The following is a 27,563-nucleotide window of genomic DNA, read 5'->3' as shown; positions in this document are numbered from 1 at the left end:
TTGATCCATAGTTGCTTATTCAGAGATTGCATAGCAGAGCTCCTTTTCTTCCGGAGCCATAGCTTTTGGGTACTTATTCTTTTGTGTATATAATTATGGGCATAGCGGGGTCCTGTCCCGCTCATATGTTCTGTTATACTCTTAGAGGCTCGTAGTCACGTGTATACGGTTAGATATGTCTGGCCTTGTCGGCCTATATTTTGTACACCTTATGGTAGCCTTGTCGGCTTATGTACATCTGATGTGGCATAAATGCCAATGATGATTTAAAGATGTGATTGTCCGATGGGACTAGTTTGATGAATGAAAGAAAATGCATGTCTAATTATGTGGCTCACCTAGATGTAAGCATAAGTATGAGTCAAGGGGTGCCCGGGTGGGCTAGCACCGGGTGCTCGTCGCGGCCCCCTAGACGGGTCGTGACACCCCCCCCCCCCCACTTACGAAAGCCATGCCAAAGATCAAATTTTTCCAGTTTAAAACATCAACAACCAACCTTCTCAAGAACACTTTTCTTTCAAGAACAACATGACTCAACGACACCACTTAAACAAAGCAATCATGCTACTTACCCAAGAATCCAATATTTCATCAATCTATTGTCAACTAAGTGGCCTCACCAGAAGAGAGGTGTTCATATATCTCACAAGAATCATTTATTAATTTTTCAATGGACATGAATTCAACAATTACGCTCACTCTCAATAAAAGAATATCACATGCTAAATACGACATACCATAGGCTTGCCTTTAGTGTACCCGTTTCACTAATTAGAGAATGTCGAATCTAGGATCAAGTAGGACTTGTAGGGTTGTAATGTAGGCTAAGGGACGGGTCGGAAATATTTGGAAATAGTAACTATCCTCCGTAAGCACTTTAATACTTTACAACTTATTCATTTTGCACAATCCTTCATCAACCACAAATCACCCAATTCCCACAAATTTTAAGCACCCCAATCTTTTCGACAAGTAGTGGGAAACTATAACTAAGAAAACAAACATCTAACACAATTGGGTGCACCATTAGCTTTTTTCTTCAACTTCATTCAACAAACTTTCCCTTTTCTCAACTTCCCAACTCCGATTTCGTTACTTAGAAATTAAAGTGCTTAAGCAACAAAAGGGGATCAAATTATGGTTAAAAAAAAACAAAGGAGATAAGCTTATCAAAGAAAAGGCTAAAGACTCGGCGGGGTTGACTAGGGTACTATATAAAGGGTAGGCACATGATAGTCAAAATAAGGCTAACAAAGAATTGCCTCTATCACTTTCTAGACTTAACAACTCAATTTCACTTCACGAACACATCAGGCAAGTTCTAGATGTCAATACAAAGCATGGATAACAAGATGATAACCTTACACACACATGGCACATAGTTAACGCAAGAAAGGGTCCATATTGTCCCTCAGATCAAGCAACAATATATCAACAATGCCAAGTGGGTCATACCTGAGTCAAACAATATTCAATTTAAGTGTTTCGAGAAAGGTTATGTATTTTCACGGCATGCTTTTAAAAGAAACCACAAAAATCGCTCATATGCCAATATTTCACCTAACCCGAGCACCTAGCATTTGAATGGTCTTTCCTATGGACTAATTTTCCCTCAAGTAGGTTGTCATCTACCCGTCATCAGGAAAATCCCTTTCTATGACTAAGAAAAAAAAAATACTAACGGATGACTTATGACACTACCAAGGGCCTAATAAACTAGAAAATAAAATCTTTTTGACTTTTTCTATATTTTCCATTTTTTTTTTTTCAAAGAATACTCCTAAACTAAAAAAAAAAGAATAATCTAAAGTTAAGTCCTAAAAAAAATCTTAACGCATAAGTACCCCCTATCTCGAGACGCACCTCCCACCCCACACTTAATTTCGTGCAATGCCCTCAATGCACAAAAAAAAAAAAAGAACAGAGTAAGGTAAGAGATACTCCCTGGGGCCCTCTAGGACCTAGTCGTCTTCCTTAATATAGTCTTCATCATCAACCTCGCCATCATCAGGCTCGGCGTCCTTATTAACGTCCAAATCCACTCCTCAAAGAGAAAAGTGTACACGGTCGTCGCAATATAATTTACCCAACTATGAATCGGGGTCAAATCCACAGGGAACAATATACTAGGCGATCAAGAAAGTAAGAAATTTTTACTTTCTACACTAAACCAAACACTTTTAATATTTGATTTTTTTGTTTAACAACTAACAAAGATAAAACTAACTAGAAATTGGAGAAAATGATCAATGGTCACAAGCATGGATACAAGGGAAATTACGTTCAAGTAATGATCCAATGCATTTTATGATTTTACAACTAAGAGCGAGTTTATGTTAATAGATAATGGTTTCTAAAATTTCATTGAAAGTCTTCCAACCAAATCAATGAATTTCACTCTAAACTTTTCCAAGCTTTAGGGTGTGATATTAAGCACTACCAATTGAATCTCAAGTTAACTTTTCTATTCCTAGCTCAAGTTATTAGATGGGGTTTAAAGCCCCAAATCCCTGTTAATTAATCTTTCCCAACCTCAATTTTCCTCTTTCGAGCTCAAATATAACTAAATTGGCCAGTCCTAAGGTTAGCTAATTCCATAAGAAATATTAAAGACTAATTAAAGAAACAAGACCCACTTTATTAGAAATAAAAATCATTTAACACATAAACAAAACAAGAGTTTTAATCCAAACTTTAATCATGAATACACCCATAAGCAAGATTCAAGTGAAGAATAAATACTACACACTTAGATATACAATACAAAATATGAAATTGAAGAAAGGTTTAAGAAATTTATCATTAAAGTCCTCCAATCTTCTCCTCCAATGGTGTAGATGATAAACCCTACATTCCAAGTCTTGTAAAAATGGCCAAAGATGATAATAAAATCTCTCAAGTGTTGCTTTTATAGTTCCCAAAAAATCGCCAATAAAAAGTGACAAAAATGGCCTTCAGATTTTCAGATTTTCATTTCCAGCCACTTTTTGCACTTTTAGACAATTTTCTCATTTTCTTCAATTTTACTTGTTTTTGACTTGATTTCTTTCCGATCACTTCTCAAGCATGTAAACCCTATAAAATGGAAGTAAAAGATATTAAATGCACTATTTTTTCAATCAAATGAGTCAAAAGTCTAAGGTTAAAGAAGAAATAAGTTGAAAAATACCAACTTATTAGTCCTCTTCTCCTTCATTATCGTTGTGTTGCATTTGCGACTCTGCCTCCTCCCCTTCTTCTGGTGCGGCTAATACACGATCAGTCGAATTTTCATCTTTATCATAAGGTAACTGAGATTCGTCACCCACAAGTGCCCAAGAGTGTGGTATGTATGGGTTCTGAATAATACCCTCGAAAGATCTATGTTGAAATGCTCACCGCCACCATCATTCCCGTGTAAAGCTGGGATAGCACTGTGGATTGGGCTGACCTCTCCTCTGCTGGATGTTGACACGGCCGGTGGATTTTGGCCGTGGCAAAGGTTGTTGAACTCATTTGTGTCGAGGTTCTTTTGAGACGTTTCAATTTTTCTGAGAATAGAAAAAAAAAACCGACAATACAGATCCTTGCCCTCTGTTCATTTACAATTTCTCAATCGATTATCCCACAAAAAGACGAAAACTTTAGCTCGCCGGAACTTTTAATATTTTCGTTCGAACTTATTTGGCTTAAGATTCGGATCTATTCATAACGAGAGGGTAGATTCGAGACGCCGACGCCTGTTCACTGCACCTGGGAAAGGTAACCGTTCTCCTCTTCTTAGTATTAAATACTTTGCTGCGAGCTAATTATATGTCGATTATGTGTTTAGTTTAGTTATGTGGTGGTTGATGTGTTATATTTAGCTGCTGGTTATGGACTTAATTTTAGTATGATTAGAGATGATTATGTTCAATTTACGACTGGTTAGTTATTATTTTGTTTCAGCTGATTAAGTAGACTGTTAGTATAACCATAATGTTGTTAGTGCCATTTAAGAGAATATATTAACCTTGTTTATTATATCCTGATCCCTCGTTAGAATGAACTTAACCATGCTTGAATAACGGTTGTGTCCTGCCTATGTGTTTGTCGTTAGTCTAGAGCAAGCGTATATTGTCATGTCCTGTTGAATACTTGTTTGGTTATCCCTTTCACTCATTAAGAATGGAAGGGGATTATAAATTTCGAATTAGTTCATTCATATATCCTTAGGTTGCTAAAATTGAAAGAAGAAGTTTGTTATTAAAAAGTGATGCTTGCTAAGGTATTGATAGATTCTCAAGATTCTGGTTCAAATATTGGTTTTACTGGCCGTTTGTCGCGAGATTCTCTTTTTATCTAGTAGTTACGAAGCTTCCTGGCAGATCCTTAGGTTGCACAAGATAACTTGCTGAAATTTTCTAGCAGTGGTTTTCCATGTCCTGCTTAGACATTGCATTCTAAAGCAAAACATGCTACGTATTTAAAATCTAAAATACTACTAAATGGTTCTCTCAAATCTTAATACATGTTTAGTTGGGGTTCCACTTACTCATTTTAGTTGCTTCTCTGTCAAACTGAACATGGGGACTGCTAAACCTCTTTGGCAGAATTCATTTGATGTGACGATTTCAAGACAAACTAACTTAAGTGATCGAAATTCATTTCTGTAATCAGCCTGCTCTCTGTCCTGTTTTTTTTTTTTTCAGTTTGAATCATTATTGTTGAATTAATCAATTGGATATCAGCTTGACATTTACGGTCTTATAAACTGCTGAAACCTTCTTTAAATTCTTTTTTCGAGATTTAAAAGACGAGTATCATCCTGTCTACTTTTCCCGAATTATTTTTTGATATGTGTTTTCTGTACAGCTGCATAGGTTAACTGTGATAGGTATTGTTGGCTGAAAATCCTTGCTTTTAAATTAACTTGGCTGCCGCAAATTTGCAGCAAGTGTTTACTATATTGGGCTGGACTGATTCTTTATTTTGATACCATCTTAATATGCAGTACTACATTTCATATCCTGCAGTGTGCACTATCTTGTTTTATTTTCTTACTCAATTTTAAGATCATTTGTGAGACTAGTTACCACTTAGTCACTCATTCCTGAAATACATTTGACTTGCAATGTGTCTTTATCCCGTTAACTCCTCTTTATTTTTTTATTTTTTTTACATGTACACATCGGAGAAAAATGGAGTCCCAATTCGGGACTCATCATCTTTCACATTCGGTGTTGGGCCAAAGCCCAACGAAATTTTCTTCTCGAGTCATCCTCAATCCGCAACATATAAAAAGGATTCTTGGGCCAAATCCATATGGCAAAAGAGTCGATCGCGACAGCGTTTAAATGGGCTAAGCCCATTTAGTTATATTTACCTCCTCTACTCTATTTCTTTAGTGTATTTGACTTGTATGGATTGACTAGCTCTTTATCTTATTCTTGTTTTTTTCTTAGCTTAGATGAATCCTAGCGGGGTTTGTAGGAATTCTAGTTTGGAAGATTAAGTAGGATCGTTTAAGACTTAGAATGAATTTAAATGTTAGTATCTACAACATTTTGGGCTACACGAAATGACTTCCCAAAGGGACGCCAAAGGCTAAATAATAACCATACCTTCCCAAACAAATTATGTTGATTTCAAATATTTTTAAATAATGAAGACTTGGGTCATTCTTTTTTTTTTTTACATTAAAATCCTCTCTCCGATTTCCGACGATTTCGTCATATTTTAATACTGTAAAACCTTAAACTTTACCGCTATTAATCTTACAATAACTCTTTTAAATTTGTTAGTCGGCATAACTTACTTTCTCCAAATACATATAAACGTTACATATCCCGCTTCTTTTAGTTTGCTTATAACCAAGCCCCTATTTATGCAAATCATTATTTTCTACAAGTCCTATTTTAAATAGCATTTTTATATGTCTATCTATAACTTTAATAATACTTAAAAAATATATTTTCTTAAATATTGCAAAATATTATATTCTACATTTTCAGCCTTAATTAATTAATTTAAGTCCGGTCGGTTAACCATTATTAATGGATCTTAAAGGGTGCTTAATACCTTCGCTTTAAGTTAGTTGAACCCTTACCTAGAATTTTGGTTTCGTAGACTTAAAACAGAGTTAGCTTTAGAAAATGACTTTAATTAACCTTAGGTGCCCTAATTCACCATAAATAATTAGGTGGCGACTCCCTTAAACTTTAATTAACCCCGAAATTACCGGGATGTTGTAAACTATTTTGACTTCGGTTAAAATAGGGTATAACACTGGAGTCAAATGATGTACGGAAGAGTTCACTGAGGCCATGACGTTTGAGATTTCAAGCATGTCAGTGGGTTCCTTGAGCACTCTATCATGAGACTCCGCTAACCTTTTGTCAAGCCTCGTCGAGTAGGTAGTGAGGGTGTTGCCGAAGCTCAGCCTTTTAGACATTCCCTCTTGCACTCTTATAATCCCCTTCATCATCCAATAACATATGTTCACTGGCTGCCCTGTCATCAAGAAATAGACTATTCATACCCTTTCCTTTTGTACCTCCGAGAAATGATGAAGTGGCATGATTTTGGCATTTAAAAGGCGCAACCAAACCCGGGCTTCTTTACAAAAATTGCTCATACTCATGCTCCTATGCGCTCTGCGTCACGACCTAATTTAGGATCGCGCGGACACCTACCTTTCCCTTCTCGGTAGGCAAACCCTCAATCAATAACATAGAAATCAGTAAGAAAATTTGAATACTCCAATAACTAATTTCGATTAACAGCGGAAATCAATATATAATAAACTTCAATATTGAAAATATTTACAACCGCTAAATAAGTAAGACTCTTTTCAAGTTCACATGACCTGGTCTAGACTAGTATAAGAGCGACTAAGACACGAATTACAATAACACTATAAGACCCAACCTCCGTCCTGGAATGAAATGGGAGGAGGCCTTCTGATTAGGCACCGCGCACCACCGAACATGCTGCAATCAATCACCTGAAACACTCTACACCCAAAAAGGGTGTAGCAAAAGCAGTATCAGTACAATCCACGCGTACTGAGCAGGTATCATAGGCCGATAATGATTAGTAACACATATCAATAAAAGAATTCACGAATAAACATGATATAACTAAATCAAATCGTAATCCATACACCGCTCATTATAACATCAAGATCCTTAAATCCTTATCTCCTTTCTAACAATCACAAGACAATTCCACAACCTTCCTTACCAAATCATTTGTCATTATACCTACGCTTTGGATCTAGAAGTCAACTCATTATTAAGAATCCTTTATTATACATCCCCCTAGAGGTCAACGTATCCTACGAACGATCCACAAGACAACCAACCAGTAAAATCAAATCTAATCAAGACAAATATACATCATTATTTAAATAGCATTTAATCCCAATTCCATTCCAAATCTCAACGTATCAATCCGAATCCAACATCACAAGTACAACACCAAAGCATCTCAGAATCAAGCCATAATGTAATGCAATGCAGTAGTGTATAAATGCAATGCAATGCGGTAGTGTATGAATGAAATGCGATGCCATGCAAATGTGGTGTACATATGTACTCCGGACGGAAATATCGACGTCTCAGCAGCACAACCCAGTGTGACTAGCGAAGTCTAAGTGTCACCCGTTCCGGATCTTTGCCCAACAGACAGACGGGATCCTGGATAATTTCTCACAGAGGGAGTCTCACCAGCACCACTTTGGGGGACCCACGGAGTCCATGCACTAACAACGATTCCGGAATATCATCGGAATCGGCCATGCAACAACGATGCCGGAATAGATCATCAGACATCGGTCATCTCACAATCACTCAAGTAAAAGAGTCTGTCAAGTATCAGTTTCACACCATCAACGATTTCGGAATTGAACCTCGAACATCGGCCTTCTCATAATCAGTCAAGCAAAAGAGTTTATCAAATTTCAGTTTTATACAATTAACGATTCCGGAATTGATCTTCGGACATCGGCCTTTTCACAATCACTCAAGTAAACGAGTTTATCAAAATATCAGTTTACTTAATCAACGATGTCGGATCATCACCAGGTATCGGCCATGCATCATGAATGTGTGAGAATGCGTGCAATGCATATATCAATCATCAACAATCAAATTCAATGTCACAAGTACCAACAATGTATCATAGCACAATACCAACAGTGGTATGCCAACAATATATCAATATCACAAGTACCAACAGTGGCTACGCCAACAACATATCCAAGTACAAATACTAACAATTGGGTATGCCAACAATATACCGAATCACAAATACCAACAGTGGGTATGCCAACAATATCGTAATCAAGACGATAACAGAATCCAATATTTATCAACAACTCATGGCATCAAGCCGGCACAATAGAACAATCAAGCACAATACAACGAGGTGGCTAATTCCCAACACGCAACAGGTTAATCAAATCGATATATATTATTACCACTTTCCTAAGTCAGCCTATTAGCTTAGAACAGGTAATCTCACCCTACACTCACACTCATTCGTCACAACTCAATTTAGAACTCAGTCACCATCGTTGGTGCATTTTATTCTTCCATTTATCAAATAGATTCATTATTGATAGCATAACACATTTAATCATTTATTACGGGAATTCTCATCATTAGGCACAGAAATAAGTATCACTCACTACTCCCAAGTCACATAAAATTCCACTAATTTTCAAGAAGACGACATCATACATCCAAAATAATCTACAGGCCACAAGCCCGAACAGACAATCACACATCAATACCATCCTAGGATTCCATCCCAAATCTCCAATTCCTACACATGCATTCTCCGAATTCAATATCAAAAGGTCAAAACCTATTACTTTAATTATAGGAATACTCAATTAATTCTCAAAATCATCATTATTATGAAAACTGCCAAATTTGGGTCTAAGAACCCTAACTTTAATCCCGAAATTTTACCTCTGATACAAGAAGCTAACCCAACCAATGATACAAGATTTCAAAGCTAAGAACTCATTAGGAAGAAAACTCACAAAACCCTTCTTTTAATCTTAAGCTTTTATGGAAAATCATGAATCTAACTAATCCATTCACAATGTTTTCAAGCACATTCAACATTAATTTTACTATTTATGAAGACTCTAGGAAGCCAAATTGATTTTAGAACTCAACTCAAGAAACCCATTTTAAGACCGATTAGATTCAAGGTAATTCTAAGGATTAAAAGAGGTTAAAGAACTAATAACAAGTTAGAGGAGTTACCTTCATGAAAATCCTCTTGGAAACCCTAAAATTCGCCTCTACAAAGCTCTCCAACGAAAATAGAATAATGAATAGGGTTTTTGGTTTTCAACTTATAAAGTAGGGTCAGTCTCGGTCAACACCACTACAACAGTCAAATTGCCGCCTCAGCGGTACCGCCCTAGCGGTTGTGCAGACCGCTATGGCGATCTTGGCTAAAATACACACTACCGCTGCAGCGGCTATCCCACCGCTACAGCGGTGCCGCTGCAGTAGTGCTGGTGCCGCCCCAGCGGACCAAACACCAGAATCCCAAAAACCAAATTTCATGATTTTCTTCCGAAATCCGACAATCATCCGAGGCCCCATACAGACAACGAAGATATGTAGATATACATAAAAATATGTTACGAACGCACTCGTGGCCTCAGAATTTCCATCGGAGGCTTCGTTGACCAAGTCAACACCCGATGGCCTAATTATCAACTTTCCAACCCAAGTCCCAAAACGCAACCGGGTGTATTGGAAACCAAACCAAACCCACCAATCAATCACAAATGGTCATCCGGACCTCTCGAAATGGATGGATTTCCGCAAAAAGTCAGTTCACCCAAAAGTCAACTCCCGATCAAATGGTTTTCACTTAAAGCCAAATTTTTCTAAAAAGCATTCCAAAGCCCAAAACGATGCCTAGGAAGTCATGACAACTATCTCCTCAGGTCAAAACAACTCTAACAAGACTCAGGAAAGGGTCAGCGAGGGTAAAACAAAAGAATCACTGTAACGACAAAATGGGTCATTACACCCTGCGAGGTCCCGTATACCTAGCACATTGAGACTTAGATTTAGCCCCACAAAGAGTTTCCCGTATAGCCTTGTAATCGGGTCGTTTGATGAAATCTAGCAAGGGCTCAGTTGGCACATTCGGGACTCCGATTTTCCCACACAAATTAGCAGCCGTCAATGGGACCTAATTGTTCCGAAGGTTCACAGAGGTTTTATTCAACAGAAAATTAATAATGGCATACAACTCCATGATCAAATGAAAATTCACCGGTCCTGGTTGCTCAAACAAAGAACTCCATCCCATGGCCAATATGCGGTTGTATATGTTTGAAAAATTTCTTTTTTGAGAGACTTGACTGTTAGCTCACTCATGACTGTATCCGGTTAAGGTGCCGAATCCCGCGTACCACTCTTTCCGGTTACCGAAAAGATCGGGATGAGGCCTTCTTGATGAAGCCAGAGGAATGGCAACTAGAGGTCCTTTCTTTGCCTTTGATGGGTTTTGTGCTCTTCCTCTTTTTGTCCCTTCTTTGCCTTTTATGGGTGGGAGGCGACGGAAAATGCTTTCACCAATGAATGGAATGAAGTTTGCCTCTTTCTTTCTTGAAAACTAACTTTGGGGTCTTGTGGGTAATGGTTCGGAGTTGGAATATAAAAATAAGGTTTTCTGCCCCCGTCGGTCACTGCGGCGGTTCCGCTACGGCAGCCTAAGTCCGCTAACAGTCCACACAAAAATGGTCATAACTCCCTCATACGGAGGCGAAACACGACGATTCTTTTTGCTATAGCTTCGTAATTATGATACGGATCTAATGGTTCAATCCTCACATAAGGAGAAGGAAGGCTGGAATGCCAACAGGCGTCTATTATATTGAATTTACCCGATAGTCCCCATTTTGGGAACGTCCAATGCCAAAGTCACTGAATGGGTAAGTCGCCAATACCTGGACTATGTAATGTACTTTATCTGTTGGTTTCCGGGCGGGCATTTTACCTGAGGTTTCTAATCTATCCTTGTGTGATTTCTGTTGAAGCATATACTCGGGGTGTGGGTGCAAGGCGGACGATTTTAAAGCGGACTCCCCATCCATTAGATAGAGAAGATCACCAAGATTTCGCGATCCGCTGCCGAATTTATTCCAATTCCAAGAACTCGGATCGAATCGGTATATCGCTATTACACACAGAGACATTTATATATGTGTATTTCTCTCTGTAAGTCATTTATTTTTCATATTTGCTAATTTATTATTATGTATTTCCCCTGTTTTTAGATGTTCAGCTTCAATTTTGCGAAGTATCTGTCTAGTTAAATTTACTTTGGATTGGATACCAGGCACTAAAGGCATACGTTTAAGGGATTTTCCTAGTTACATTAGGATTATGAATCCAGACGATTACATGATTACATTTGTCTTACAAGGAACAGAGAAATCATATCTACCTACAACTATTAAAAGTACGAATAATTTCCGCAAAATGTTGAACGACAAAAATATCCTTTAAATGTTAATTGACTATTATATCCTTAAAAGTTTATATAATAGTGGATATAATTGTCCAAAATATATAGAATTCTTTTTGTAATATCCTGATTCATTTAGAGGAGTTTTAGACGGTTATACTAATTCCTTTTTGACATCAATTCTTTTTCAGTTTGGATGGGAAATTCTCATAAAATTAGGACATGACTTTATGTCTAATTAAAACCATACCAATTCTACATGGAGAAGAACACTTTGACTTGCCTCTTATCTCTGTATAAGGATTGCATTGACACAAACCTACTATTCTGAGATGTACTTGAGCCGTCGATGATATGGATACGTTAACCTCTTAACATTGAGTTTTTTTATTATTCATATAGAGACAATACAATTACATAATTTCTTTCACTATTTCATCTTTTCAGTTGTAAAGAGATTCTTGATTTTTACATTAGTAAATCATCTTACTACGAAACAAAAGATGTTAGAAGCAAGAAATCATTTAACACTTGAATTTCAAGCTCTCAAAAATTAAGAAAATTGTTAATGGCCTCAAATAAGATTATGTTCTCTTTTACATTGGGCGCCCTTATTTATCCTTTCTTATTTTTCTTCCTTGACTAGGTGGTTTTCTTTCTTGCAATAATTACTTTGGTTGCCTTTCTCGATCTTTTTGGCCATGCATATTTTCCATCATCATGTGCTTCACTACTTTGCGATCTTTTGAGATTAATACAATTCTTAACAAGAAATTACGTTGAATTTTAAGATTTCAAGAAAATCACCATCAAGCTTAGAAGGGACTCTTTTTGGCTAGAATTTCTCTAATCCAACCTTAATTATAGTGATGGATTAAGATTATGAAGGGTGATGTTAGATAGAATTTGTTACTAGAATTAGAATTCCATTAATGCTATAATGGTTAAAAATCTATATATAATATAAAATTAGGAATAGACAATCCTATGTGGCACCTCTCTATGGCCTCCATTGACATTTATCTTTTTTCTCAATTTTTTGACATTTTTCTCTTCATTTCTCTATTTTACCAAATAAAATAAAATATTAAAAAGTTCATCCCTCTACCCATAATGAAGACTCACTCACCATTTAATAGCATTATATTTGTCATTACTTCCCCTATAATTATTGCAATTACTTTGGTTTATTATTGTATTAAAGAAAAACAGTGGAAAATTGTAAGAAACTTTTAAAATTCCATCAGTCGCCTCATTTCTTTTTAACAGAAATCCCATCATCAATTGCCTCATTTATTTATAAGTAATTACACCTTAAATATCATTTGTAACCTCCACACCCAAATACAATCCTCTATTAATAACTCTTATAAGTTTTGACCGGACCTTTCCCTCTTCATATTACCCCTCCATTTTCTTAAAAGTTTCCAGCTTTTGAAATTGTGATTCAATGTTGTCATTCTATCTATATGTTAGGTAGATTTATATATATTTTGATTTGTATTTGGGGACTTTGTCCAAATGCTTAACGTTAGAATAATAATCATCACTCTTTCCTGTTTTTGTCACCTATATTAATTGATATTAGCTTGAGATGTTGTGCTTTAATTTTTGTTTGTGGCTTTTTATGTTTGAATTACTGAAAATTGAAAATCAAAGGTGATGAAAGTCTTAGTTTCCTGTATTTCTTTCTTCCCGTTATGGTTTAAAATTTTACATATTTTGTTGATTTTAGGTTTCTTATTTTCTGCAGGGATCGACGTGTGAATTTAGTGGATTTGGACTATTTTGGTTTTGAAGATATTGTTAAAGTTGTTTTTAAGAGCCAACCATTTACATGGAAGATTATTTGTGGGAGACGGAGTCGCTCTTCAAGTTTCGACTACCCATTCCTATGAAGGCGAAGCTTCATTTCTCGGTGTTGCAAAGGTCATAATATGGTCTCCTTACAAGCTCTCAAAATGTAAGTAAAACTTGATGATTTCGTGCTAACGACTTCAATATATAGTAGACACAGAGAGAGAGAGAGAGCGGAAGGAGATGAAGGTCAGAAATTCTACCGCGAAACATCTTTTAGTGGCAACGAAGGGACAAGAAATGAAATTGGGTTTCGTTTCTATTTTTGAGCTGGAAAACGAAGAGCTTGACGGCTTGAGGTGTTTTTTATCTTTATATCTTTGTTTTTTTTCTTTTGGTGGATTTTCTCATGAGCAAATATCTTTTAGGCAATGAAAGTATGAAGTTTATGAAGACTATTTTAATTTCTGGTCAATTCAAAAAATTATTCAATAAGATTAAAAAGGAATATGACCGATGTATTATTTTATTATAAGTATTATCTAAAAAAAATCACGTTGATCAATTTCAAGAATTTTGTCTTTAATTATTATGTGATAATTATCTTTGAAATTTAGAAAAAAAATAAAAAGATAAGGCGACAAAAAAACATGAAAGTTGAAGTCCATTTTATATTATCAGTGACTTAACGACTTTCACATTTTAATTACTTAAATTTCCACATCATGTTAATATAGCTGGCTAAACTAACCATTTTTTTAGAAGTTTAAATTAATATAGTTTATATAATAATAGCTTTTTCTTTGTGGTATAGTCTCCCTATTTTTATAGGGTTATATTTGTCATTATCGACCTACAAAAATCTTTTAGCATTTCATAGGGTTATATTTTTCATTATTCACTTACTCATTTTTGTTTACTTAAAATTTTATATTTAAATTTCTAGACAATTTTAGACTTAATTCAATTGGATTACAAATATAATTATCTTCAGTTTGCTAGGGATTAATGTACAGGCTTACCTACTATGTATGAACGTTTTGAATTTTTATCTGCATAATCTTCTTTTTTTGTCAATACCTTTTTTTTTTTTTTGAAACTGGTAATGTTGATTCTAATTTTGGGCAAAAGTTAGGCAAATTTGCTTTGTCATTTGCTTGACTATGAAAGTGGGAGAGTTAAAAGATTAGATATAACTTCGATCTTCCTTATAAGAATTAAGGTAACTTTACTGTATGTAATTTTCAATTGTTAGCAAATTGTACTTTTACATGTTCTATCTCTAGACCAAGAGTTTATAGATTTTTTTTTTAATTAGACTGCTTATTTGATTACTGATTAGTTTATGTCGGCAAGAAAACAGAAGGTGTTACTCACCACATTATGTAATAAGAAGTATTATTGAGACTAAGATTTTGATTATAGAAGCTACTCTAATACATAGATTATTTAATTAAAAAAAAATCAACCATTCACTAGTTGAACATAAACTAGGGTTCTTGAAGGTTGAAAGAAGATTTGTTGTTGATCTAGTTTAATCAAATTTGATGTAGATTTCAAGTATTTCGACGGGAGTTGATTGGTTGGAGCATACATTATTTGAAAAGAAGGATTGCAAGTTGAATTAAGATATATCTTTATTAAAGTTCTTTCTCACAAATTAGTATGTCTTCAAGGTATTCGTAGAAAAGTCTTAAAGATTAGTTAATGTGGGTTTCAATTGGAACAAGCGAGCATGCATTATCCATAAAAATTTATAAATAATTGGTATGCTCTAAATAAATATTTGAGCCTCCAAATTGCAGTAGCAGCACGTGTGCTCTTGGTGTCTTTATAAGTTTGCATAGATTTGGAACAAACTTATAAACATGCCCAGTCAACTTTAGATATAATAAAGTCACATTCACTAACCGGATACAATTGCGGTAATTTTAGAAGATCAAATTTCATGTTCATAGTTTGAGCTATGCGCTAGAATTGATACAGGCTTTTATCGATTTTCTTGGTTGTTGATGTATTTTGTCCTTAATGTTGTGTTGATAATATTTAAAACGCTATAGTTGAATAACAAAAATATCTTCTAAATATTGATCGACTTTTAATTCCCTAAATATTTGTCTAATTTAAGGATATAATTGTAAATCACCAAGGATGAAATTCTTTCTGATTTAAACTACACATATGCCGACCCTACAAAGTTGATATTGCGTAAAATTCTTTTAGGATAATTGTTTTGGGACAACTATATGCACTGTTCATATATTTGATTCTCCAATTTGTATGTGATTTAGATTTATTCGCTGAATCCAAGTAGAACAAGAATAAGTTAAATGTTACTATAAAAGAAGCCATTGTTAAACATTTTTTATCATAACTTTTTAGGGTTGGACATAAATTGTGGTTTTGCTGTAGGAAAAAAAAAACAACGTTCTCCAAAGGTATTATTAGTTCTCTTATTTTTTCTTTTTTCTTTTTTTAATTTTCAAAATTGAGTAATGCGTTGGTTTAAGTCATATTATATGAATTAGTCGAGGTGCGCGTAAGCTGATCCAGATACCACACTTATAAAGAAAAGGTAAAATAGGCATTTAAAAAAGTTAATTCACATATGAGGGGAAAATATCTATGTTCAAAACTGAGGGAGAAATTGATTTTTAAAAGCAAAATTGAGGGGTGCAAATGATTTTCACACCTATTAGAATAATATGCAATTAAAGTTGTACTATCTTTTGTACAAATTATGTGATACTTGACTTAAGATATCCGTGCAACGCACGAGTATAGATACTAGTTATACTAAAAGTGAAAAACTCCTACCTTAAAAGTTGGATTATAATTTTGTCATTGCAGTAAATTAAATTGTAATAAAACATTTAATTAAATATTACTAATATACCTGAATGGTGAATCACAACCTAATTGAATATCTAATTAAATAGTAGAATTTAAATTGCATAAAGGGTGAATGAATAAGAAGTTCATCAATCCTATGTTAATGCTCCCCATTCATTCTCCCTAAAATTATTCACCCATTATGTTGATTTTTTTATTGCTCCTTCATTCACAATTAATGACGTTTCCCGTCATCATTTGACTATAATATCCTTTAAAAAACGTATTCCTTCCTAAGTTGGCTGTGTACATTTTTCCTCGCTGCTGTAAATTTTTTGGAGAAGTTGAAGAGCTGCATTAATAATTCAACATTGACTACATTTATTTAAAACTAATTCAATGCAAAGTATATCCGACTGTTACAAATGAAGAACTATTATTATTAAAATGTGATACTCAAAATAAACTTGAATCTTGATGAAGATCAAGGGTTGCAGCTTAGTAAATCTCAAACAGTGCACTCTTCTACATTCTCAACTACAGGTACAAAGTGCTATCACGTGTTTCTCATTTTGTGCTAAACTTCTTCTACATTTTTTTGATTGTTGCTACTTGCTACATGCTTGTCCCCACAATATTCATTAAAAATATAATATTGATATGATATTTGAATATACTTTTTGCAGGAACTACTTAAAAAATAAGAAAAAAATTTCAGATACTCAAATATGATAAAAGGTCTGAATGCATTGATGGTAGAGGAGAGGAAATGATGCTTGTCCAGGTTTGTTTCATTGTAGTTTAATTCTTATACAGGCTGCAAATTTCAGTTGGAATTTTATATGAATCCCAATTTTCATTCTACACTGATAATTAATCTAGGGAAAAGCTTAAGGAGGACAGAGCGCCTAAAGGTAATATCCCGTAATTATTTGCACTGTGCTAACATCTAAGTTACACGGACTCGGGTGCGGGTATCCGATACGGGTACGGATTCGGCAAAATCTAAATTTTAAGATTCAGGGGTGCGTATCCAGTTATGGATACGGGTGCGGGGATTCGGCTGTAAATATGAAAAAATATAAAAGGCATATGAAAAAATACGTTCCAAGAATAATCCATTGTACAAAGGGGTCAATTTTATTATGTTCAACCAGTAAATATGTCCGTGCTTTTGTGCGATTAAAAATATAAATTAATTATCAAAAAATTGACATGCTAATAATTAATTTTAAAATTATCCCTATATTGTATAAGAAAGAAACATTTATAAATAGCATAATTATGTGTCTTTCAATTTTGTGCACAAGTAGCATATAATGGAAAATAAAGGGGATAAAAATAGCACATATGAAGAATAAAGGGGTTATTTTTGTACGTTAATACAGTTAAGACTTTTAAGAGCCCTAATTCAGCTTGTACATGACTACATGTCTCCTCCAGTTGTAAACAGTTGTCCTCTTCATATTCCCCAAATTTCCTTTTCAAGCTTTTACAGAGCAAAGTCTTCAAGCCTCTAGGAATTTCCTTTTCAAGCTTTTACAGAGCAAAGTTTTCAAGCCTCTAGGCCGTCTCTTTCACAGTCTTTCATTCTTTCCTCAAGATAGAAAGAGAAAGTCATTCAATACCGAAAACAAACCCTCCATCTATATCACTGCTTCTCTCTGCCATCCCAACTCGACACAACCTTGTATTCTTGGGTTTTTCTAAAACATGAAGCAGCAAACATGCGATAAAAGTACTATAAAATTGAAGGTATGTCATTTTCTTTATCTTAAGTCTGTTTTATTTTTAATTTTGAGAAATCAAAATCTCAAATTTTTCCACCAAATTTGTCGACGGACTCCGGTCAAAGTATCCGTATGTAATTGACCGTATCCCGGACGTTTGCCGTCCCCGCACCCGCACCCGACCGTATCCCGGATAGGGACGGCACCCAAAATGGCGAGTCCGTGTAACTTAGGCTAACATATGATTCGAGTTGCAACTTTTCCAATCACAAATGTGACTCATTATTCATGCTGCTTATCCAATGGGAAAGTTTGACTCCAAATTCATACTGCTTCTAGGTTCCCTGCTTTGGCATATTATTTCTTATAGGTTTTTTCAAGTTACTGCTGTCTTTTTAAGAAAAAATTATGTCAGCTTCATAAGTAAATGTTTGTAAAACTATTTTACTTTTTCTTTTGGTAGAAAACTATTTTACTTAACCCTGCTTCCTTTAAAACTAAATTATTTTCAGAAGTTTGTACCGATTAACATTGTTGCACGTATCCATAGACTAGTCAATAAAAATACTTCTGCTATTGCGGTCAATACATTTGAGTCATTAGAGAAGGAAGTTCTTGAATCACTTCAAGCACTTCTTCCTCCGGTGTATGCAATCGGACCATTGCATTTGCTTGTGAAACGTGTTGACAACAAGAATTTAGAGGAATTAGGCTCCAATCTTTGGAAAGAAGATCCAGAGTGTCTTGAATCACTAGATTCCAAGAAATCGAATTCTGTTGTTTATGTCAATTTTGAAAGCATTGTTGTCATGACTAAAAGCCAACTTAATGAATTCGCCTGGGGACTTGCCAATAGCAAAGTAGATTTTTTATGGATCGTATGGCCTGATATTGTATTAGGGGAACAAGCAGTTCTTCCATCCGAATTCTCAGAAAAAATAAACAAAAGAGATATGTTAGCAAGTTGGTGCGCACAAGTAAAAGTCCTTAACCAGCTTGCAATTGGAGGATTCTTGACTCACAGTGAATGAAATTCTACTATTAAAAGTATAAGTAGTGGGGTACATAGTGACATGGCCGTTCTTGGCGGAGCAGCTGACTAATTGTTGGTTTTGTTGCACCAAAAAGGTAATCGGAATGGAGATTGACAATAATGTGAAGAGAGGTGAAGTTGAATGCCTTGTGAGAGAGTTGATGGTCCGAGAAAAAGGCAAACAGATGAAGAAGAAGACATTGGAATGGAAGAAATTAGCTGAAGAAGCTGTTATCACCAAACTGTGTTCATCAGGAAAAACATAAACGTTGGATTAATCAGAACATAAACAAACAAAAATTATAACGAGCTTACAAGTTTCTTATGTGTCCTTAAGAAATTTAATCCCCTCAATGTTGGCCAAGGTATACGGATTAATTCTTCCCAGGATAGAACGGAAAAACTATTGTGTAAAAGCGCCACTTTAATTCGTAGAACTTCAGCGAACTCAACAAACGAAGCAAATCACATGACTCTGCTATGTTTTGTGTCGAAATCAAATGTAGAAATGAGGGGAGAAAGTTTTCAAATCTTGGTGTATTTTGACGTCTAAAATATGAGGTGATGTCTGAACTTATAGATAATGATGAAAAGATGCCATCCAAAAGGTGCCTCTTCCATTTCCCATTCACAAAAACCCAACAGAAGCTGCTCAAAAACCAGCAGAATCATCTTACATGAACATTGATCAATTGATCAAGGAAATTCTCCTCTAACATTAAACATTAATTATCAACAGGTGGCTGATTTTTATCCTTCCCGTGTTGAGATCTTGTGACATCTTTAAATCATCATTTCCCATCTTTCCTAGCTAGTATTGCAACTTGTTAGTTGTTACTATGACGTGATCTAATAATTATAAACAATTTCTTGTTTGCTAGCTCAATGTCTATTATATTGGTCCCAACTCCCAACAGGGCACTATTCTATGCCTAGCAATTACCCACATGACAAAAATTAGTCCCACAAGGGCCACCCTAAATTTGCTATGGCATTTGCCAGTGAGATATGCAAGTCCAAGTCTCATTGATAGCTTTGATTGATAGGAACGCCTGATGAGACCCATCCCATTTTGTAATTGGCATGTGCCAAATTACTTGGCAGAAATTCTTCCTTGGAGCTAAAGGCAAATTCTTGGAGCCAAATGTAAAATTTGTGAATTATAAATTTTGAATCTTTTTCTTTTTCTTCTTTTTGTGCTTGGAGGCCAAGTTTGGTCTCCTATAAATGGAGAGCATTTTTTTCATTTGTAAACACACCAACAAAGAGAGAAAGAAGAGTGAGGCATTCATAGAGAGAGAAATAGTCGGTGAGGAAAAATATAGAGTGTGAGCGATATTATAGTGAGGCGGGAAAATCTTAAGAAAAGGTTATTTATTTTGAGTGTGTAGTGGTCTTTGGAGTATTTTACTCAGACCTACAAAATATAAAATTCTTACTATAGTGATGTCAGTTGCTCTTTTCGGCCCGTGATTTTTTTCCTTTGAGTTTTCACGTAAAAATTTTGGTGTCATTATCTCTCTTTTTATTCTTGTTTATTAACCCAAGCCATCCCTCATTGTTGCTTGTGTTTCTCAGTTTTCTCTACTATAGATGCTCTGCCGTTATCTACTCTAGAAACTTCATCATACTTCCAATTTCTTCTTTTCAGAAAATATCCGAAGAAGCACGAGATAATATCCATAAGGTAAAGAAGTACAACTCATTAAAACATAATCAAATAAAAAATATAATAATTTACTAATTTCTTTCAAATATGAGATGCTTTCTCTGAGCTTGATATTGATTTTTATTGGCCAGCCCAGTGCACAAATCACCCAGCATTAGAAGGGTGCAAAAAAAAGTTGTACTCTTAGGTGTGATGTAGACCACTTAACTACCCTAATACAAGCATTAGTAAGCTTGTACTTCCATTCATTACATGAAAGTACACTCTTTTACACTTCTAATTCTTATAAAAATATATATATGATGCTTAATTGGACATGAAAGCAAAATTGACAATCTTATGTTTTGTTAGTCCAAGAGCTATATTTAGGCAACTTTAAAAATAAGAAAAAACTCTAAATGATTTTTTTTTTAATATTGCGTAAATCACTTAATTAAACTAGTTGTAGTGTTAACTTATGTTTGATTTGCAGACTAAATTATCCCAGACTATAGTCCTAGGTTTATAATTCTTAGACTAATTTATTCCACTTGGAAAGTGGAACAAAGTAATCCCAAGTTTGATGGAATAAGGTGAGATATCCAGAATTAAGTCTGAGACAAAATTTACACTGTGTATGATTGACAATATAAATTTATTTATTGTCAATCATACACAAAATAAATTTAATCTCAAACTTATTGTTGGGCTTTAAAGACATGTGCTTTAAAGATGAGTGTAGTGCGCATTGAGAAATGGCGGGAAAATAAAATGGAGGGAAACGAAATTCAAATAAATTTTATTTGCAAAGCCACTTAGTGGCACATTGGTGGGCGAAAAGCACTTCTTATGTGCTTATATATAGAATTATCTCTTTTAGCTCTTAAAGAGTTGAGAAGAGAGACTCCTTCCGCGTCGTTGTCGCTTGACTTGGCTCGGCTTCGCGCGGAATTTTAATTAAAAAAAATTCGAGGACTTTTTATTCCCAACAGTAACAACTGGTATTACCGAATAGACACTACACTTGAAGTACAGGTATTTCTGCACCTGTTCACACCCAAATTTCTGGCTATAAATTCCGAGTTGTCCATTCTATCCTGGGAGAAATTAATCCATTAACCTTGGCAATTGTGAGGGGATTAGATTTCTTGAGGACACACAAGAAACTTATGGGCTGAGAAATTTTTTGTTTCATCTAATTTCTGTCTTTAACGTTTTTGGTTTTTTTTATAAAACAAAAACTGATTTTAGTAAATTACTGGAAAGTTACTGATTTTAGTAAATTACTGAAAAATTACTAATTTAAGTAAGTTACTAGTTTTGGTACATTACTGATAAGTTACTGATTTCAGTAAACTACAAGTTTGAACACTCAAAAATAACACTTAATACTAAGATATCTCACTTTATCCTCCTACCAAACCCGTAATCGTTGACTGTGCCGTCAGCCATGTTAATGGATTGGTGAGTCAATATGAAACGTGTCGTGTCATGCGCCTGCTAAAAAATATTCAAGAAATATAGTCATTAATTTAGGCAATGTTTAAATTTTGTTAGTATTGCTATCTAAACAAGGGACGTCTACCTAAAAGATTATATTGAGATAATTGCTGTATTTAACATTTTTGGGAAGGATTAGGCCATAGTTTTGCAACAGGGTGTAAAATTCGGATTCCTGCCAACTTGTTTGCAACACGTGGGGTGAGGATTGTGGCCAAAAGCATTATACCTCATTCAGAAATTTTAATTGGACCTTGTCCTTATTGCGTGTCGTTATTAATATGCCATTATGATGTTGTAGGCTTGTAGCAACGTGCAGATTTGGACAAAATTAAAAGTAAGCCCATTACGTAATGGTGCTAAACTAGCAATATATGCCTGTGCGATGCACGAGCCGAACATGTTTATTCACTCTAATTAGTCAATCTTTAAAATTTATATTTTGAAAATGACTTTTAAAAACATTCTAATTATTATTATATATAGCAACATATACAAAATATATTTTATGTACTATTACTTTAGTTATTATAATTAAAAAATGGAGTTTAAAAATAAAAAACATATGATGGAATTAAGCTTTTGAGATGGAAAGAGTCGGATGTTTTTCTCATTGTCATGACAATCACAGTTATTCATCGATGTGAAAAACAAAATTAGCAAGAATATGAGGGAAAATTAATATTTTGATTCTAGATTTTTTCTTTTAAATTCTTTAATATCTTATGTATATACCGACAGGTTGATACCCATCACAATTAACTAACTGTTCAGATCCAAATATAAGAACCATTGTTGTATATATTGGATTTTTAAAAGCAAAATTAATAAAATATTTTTATTAAATTAATTAAAAAATAAATTATAATTTTTTATATTAATAATTATAGATAAAAATAATTGTTACAAAGAAATCAAAATTAGAAAGATATATGTTATATAACAAATTATCAAATTTTAATTCCGAAATGAAAATATAAAGTAATACAGTACATTTTATAAATGTAAAGAAACAATAATGAGAGAATGCAAAGGAGAGTAAAATAAGTAAAGTATTGACACAGAAGGAAAATGGGGATAAAATTCACTCCCTCCCTTCACTTTTACTAGTCCACGTTAACATATCAGGAGAAAGAAATTTTTCTTCTTATCATTTTACCCTTCACATTAATTACTCATTTTCAAATAATTTTGTAAGGTTATTGAGAATATACACCAATAAATATGGATATTATTTATAAAATATATACTTCATTTATTAATTCTTAAAGAACGTGAAAAGTCAAAAGTGGACAAGTAAAAGCGCGCGGAGGGAATAAATATGTGTAGGAGAATTAAAATTGAAGTGCATATGTGTATACATGAGAAGAGAGTAACTACTCAGTACTTTGACATATGTCCAAGTGGAATAAAAAAAGTAGTTGGTTAAAGTGTACGATGTATATAACATTTGGTACAAATTTGCATTGCCATTATTCGTCCTTTCTTCATGTTTAAAATATTGACAAAGAAGAAAAACGGGGATAAAAGTCACTCCATCCGTTCACTTTTACTTGTTCATGTTAACATATCAAGATAATTTTTTTTTTGTTCTTATTATTAATTTTACCCTTCACATTAATTACTCATTTTCAAATTATTTTCCAAGGCTATTGAGACTTACACCAATAAATATGAATTTTATGATAAAATATATACTCCCTCCGTTCCATATTACTTGCTACTTTCCCTTTTGCACGCCCCTTAAGAAATCATAAGTAAAAGAATTATTTTACTATCTTACCCCTATCTCTTTCCAATAAATACATTCGGATCAAAATTCACTATTTTCAAGAACATTTATTACTAAGGGTAAGATGAAAAAGATTTAATTAATGTATCTTGGTTTTGTAAATGAACAAGTAATTTGAACATATAGTTTTAGTAATGTGGCCAAATAATATGGGACGGAGGGAGTATTCATTTATTAATTCTTAAAGAACGTGAAAAGTCAAAAGTGAGCAAGTATAAGTGCACGGAGGAAATAAATATGTGTCAGAGAATTAAAATTGAAGTGCATACGTGTATATACATGAGAAGAGAATAAATATTCAGTACTATAACATATGTCAACGTGGGATAAAAAAGTAGTTTAGTAACGTGGCCAAGTAATATGGGACGGAGGGAGTGCTTAATTTATTAATTCTTAAAGAACTTGAAAAGTCAAAAGTGAACAAATAAAAGTGCACACAGGAAATAAATGCGTCGGAGAATTAAAATTTAAGTACATACGTGTGTACATGAGAAAAGAATAAATATTCAGTACTATGACATATGTCCACGTGGGATAAAAAAATAGTTGGTTTAAGTGTACAATTTATATAGCTTTTGGTAGAAGCATTCATTGTTGTGTTGACAATTATTTTTTCTTGTTTTACCGTTAACATTAATTACTAATTTCCTAATCATTTCCAAGTCCAATAAGATTAATATACCAATTAATATGGGTATTATAATAAAATACATATTTCATTTATTAATTCTTACGATGCGTACAAAATTAAAAGTGGACAAATAAAAGTGAATGGAGAGAATAAGTCTAAAGAAAGAAAAAAGCGTGTAAAACACGTGTGACCAAGAATTACAGGTGTTGGGCTGTAAACCAATTTGAAAAAAAGAGAAGTCAGCACAAAAAAGGAAAATATAGCAGAGGACAAATTCAATCACCAACCAATAAGATATGTCCACATTTAAAGTACAATCTAGAACCGCCCATTTTGTACAATTTAGGTAACAAAAGGTACAAGTAATTTGAGCAGTGTTCGTCCCATTTAGCCACTTATATATATTAGAAATCTAGCATCTAATGTTAAAATATTTTAGATATGGACTCTTTTTAAATCGTCTATAAGAGCATTCTCTTCCTCTTGCAAAAAGTGTATCAATCTCTCGCACTTCTATTTGAAAGAAACCCAATAAGGAAACAAAAGAATGTATTCGATTAGTGCTGAAGATTTAGACAAGCCTCATGCAGTTTGCATACCATATCCTGCCCAAGGCCACATTAGCCCTATGTTAAAGTTAGCTAAAATCCTGCATCACAATGGCTTTCATATTACCTTTGTCAACACTGAACACAACCATAAGCGTCTCCTTAAGTCTCGAGGACCAGATTCTGTCAAAGGGTTGCCATCTTTTCAATTCGAGACCATTCCTGATGGCCTCCCACCATGTGACCCCGATACCACCCAAGACATTTTTTCTCTATCTGAATCTACTACCAATTCTTGTTCAGGTCCTTTCAAAGAGTTGCTTACAAAGCTTAATAATACTTCTTTATCTAATGTGCCACCAGTCTCGTGCATCGTTTCCGATGGTGCGATGAGCTTCACTCTAGCTGCTGCTCAAGATTTGGGTATCCCTCAAGTCTTCTTTTGGACCCCAAGTGCTTGTGGTTTATTAAGTTACATGCATTACCGCGATCTTGTTGAGAAAGGATACACTCCCCTTAAAGGTATTCGTGCTTTAATTTCTCCCGTTTTAAAATGTTCTGTTTTCAGATATAACTTTTTTGAATTATCCATCTCATTACATTATTTTTCTTGTAGATGAAAGTTACTTGACAAATGGGTATTTGGAGACAACTTTGGATTGGATACCGGGCATGAAAGGAGTACGTTTGAGGGATCTTCCAAGTTTCATTAGAACTACAAATCCAGAAGAATACATGATCAAATTCCTCATCCAAGAAACTGAAAGAAGCAAAATGGCTTCAGCTATTGTTCTTAATACATTTGAACCATTAGAGAGGGAAGTTCTTAAATCCCTTCAGGCCCTTCTTCCTCCGGTCTATGCCATAGGGCCCTTGCATCTTCTTATGGAGCACGTCGATGACAAGAACTTGGAGAAATTGGGATCCAATCTTTGGAAAGAAGATCCAAAGTGTCTAGAATGGCTAGATTCCAAGAAACCAAATTCTGTTGTGTATGTCAATTTTGGAAGCATCACTCCCATGACTCCAAACCAACTTATAGAGTTCGCCTGGGGACTTGCCAATAGCCAGGTGGATTTTTTGTGGATTATAAGGCCTGATATTGTATCAGGCAACAAAGCCGTTCTTCCCCCTGAATTCCTGGAAGAAACTAAGGAAAGAGGGATGCTAGCAAGTTGGTGCCAGCAACAACAAGTCCTTAGCCATGTCGCAGTTGGAGGGTTCTTGACTCACAGTGGATGGAATTCGACACTAGAAAGTATTAGCAGTGGGGTGCCAATGATCTGTTGGCCGTTCTTCGCAGAACAACAGACAAACTGTTGGTTTTGTTGCACTCAGTGGGAAATTGGAATGGAAATCGATAATAATGTGAAAAGGGATGAAGTTAAAAGTCTTGTGAGAGAGTTATTGACATGGGAGAAAGGCAATGAGATGAAGAAAAAGGCATTGGAATGGAAGAAATTGGCTAAAGAAGCAGCTAAAAAACCAGGCGGATCATCTTATGTGAACATAGACAAACTGATCAATGAAATTCTCCTCTCCTCCAAAACCACCAGGCAATATTAGTACTAACCAATTGTTGGTTGATTTTCATGTTCTTTTCCTTTTGTTGAGATCCCATCGGATTTCTAATAGTACTTGTTTCCCTGCTTTCATTATACCATATGATAAATAAAATAAAATTCCATCTTGCAATATCCTCAAGTCTTTTACTAATTAAGTCTACTCTTGACACCATTTGGTCGAATTTCATAATGGTAACGGTCACTTTCACTATTATTATTGGCATGTAATGTACGTAACCGTTGTTGCGTATTTTTATTGAACTATAATCCTCCCTTCATCCTTTTATTGAACTATAATCCTTTTATTTTTTTCTTGACAAGCAACTTACTGCATGTAGCTCTCATAAATAGCAACCTTGTGCCTAATTTTTTTTTTTTTTTTAGATTTCTATTCCGTGAGGGAGTATGCTTATGGAAGCTGAGTCAGCAATTTAATTTCATCTCAGTGGTGTACTAATACTGCGCTATATGCTTTATCGCCATTAGCTCTAGAAAACTTTGACAAGACTTTCAAATACTTCCAAATTTTGCCGAAATGTCAACGTAAGCAGGAGATACTGCTCATGGGAATAGTCACCAGTCCAAATGATCAAAACAAACAAGTAATAGAACTATAGTACTGCTATCTTGGAAAGAAAAATATGTGCAACAGTAAGAGATGTTTCCTCCAATTTTGATGTGTCAGCCTTAATTATAATTATGAACAAGTTACTTACTATTTAACCGTGTTACCAACTAATGCTTATCAGCTGGAGATATACCTCTAATTACTAATAAGTGACCGATTGCATAAATATACATCTTATACCCCATCGTATAGAACTTATACTCAAAGAAATATGGAGTATCAAATCACATTTTTCAACTTTCTTGTCTTTTTCCATTGGCTTTTGATTTCTCACATGCATGTTTTACTTGTTTTCTTTCTTAAATAATTATCTATAAATTTGCTGCATACTCCTCCTCCTTCCAAAACATACACTAATTTACTAATTTCTTTCAAATATGAGATGCTTTC

At 34.5% G+C, this 27,563-nt stretch overlaps 1 protein-coding gene and 1 pseudogene across 1 annotated transcript; both read left to right on the top strand.

Annotated features, from left to right (window-relative positions):
• Positions 1–18,283: 18,283 nt before the first annotated feature.
• On the top strand, positions 18,284–19,391 carry LOC132629005 (7-deoxyloganetin glucosyltransferase-like; annotated as a pseudogene).
• Positions 19,392–24,852: 5,461 nt separating this feature from the next.
• On the top strand, positions 24,853–26,677 carry LOC132627538 (7-deoxyloganetin glucosyltransferase-like). The gene is made up of 2 exons (XM_060342935.1): positions 24,853–25,502; positions 25,597–26,677. Exons 1-2 carry the CDS (start codon positions 24,980–24,982, stop codon positions 26,544–26,546), a joined length of 1,473 nt encoding a protein of 490 aa, XP_060198918.1. The 5' UTR covers positions 24,853–24,979; the 3' UTR covers positions 26,547–26,677.
• The last annotated feature ends 886 nt before the right edge of the window (positions 26,678–27,563 follow it).

This window comes from Lycium barbarum, chromosome 2 (assembly GCF_019175385.1).
Source record: "Lycium barbarum isolate Lr01 chromosome 2, ASM1917538v2, whole genome shotgun sequence".
Lineage (NCBI taxonomy): Eukaryota > Viridiplantae > Streptophyta > Magnoliopsida > Solanales > Solanaceae > Lycium > Lycium barbarum.
This window is presented reverse-complemented; position numbering and strand designations above follow the sequence as displayed.

Excerpts from the sequence above, each read along its gene's own strand:
- LOC132627538 (XM_060342935.1), top strand. The coding sequence starts at position 24,980 with ATGTATTCGATTAGTGCTGAAGATTTAGACAAGCCTCATGCAGTTTGC. Across the intron at positions 25,503-25,596 it reads AGGATACACTCCCCTTAAAG|ATGAAAGTTACTTGACAAAT; the intron begins GTATTCGTGCTT and ends TTTTTCTTGTAG.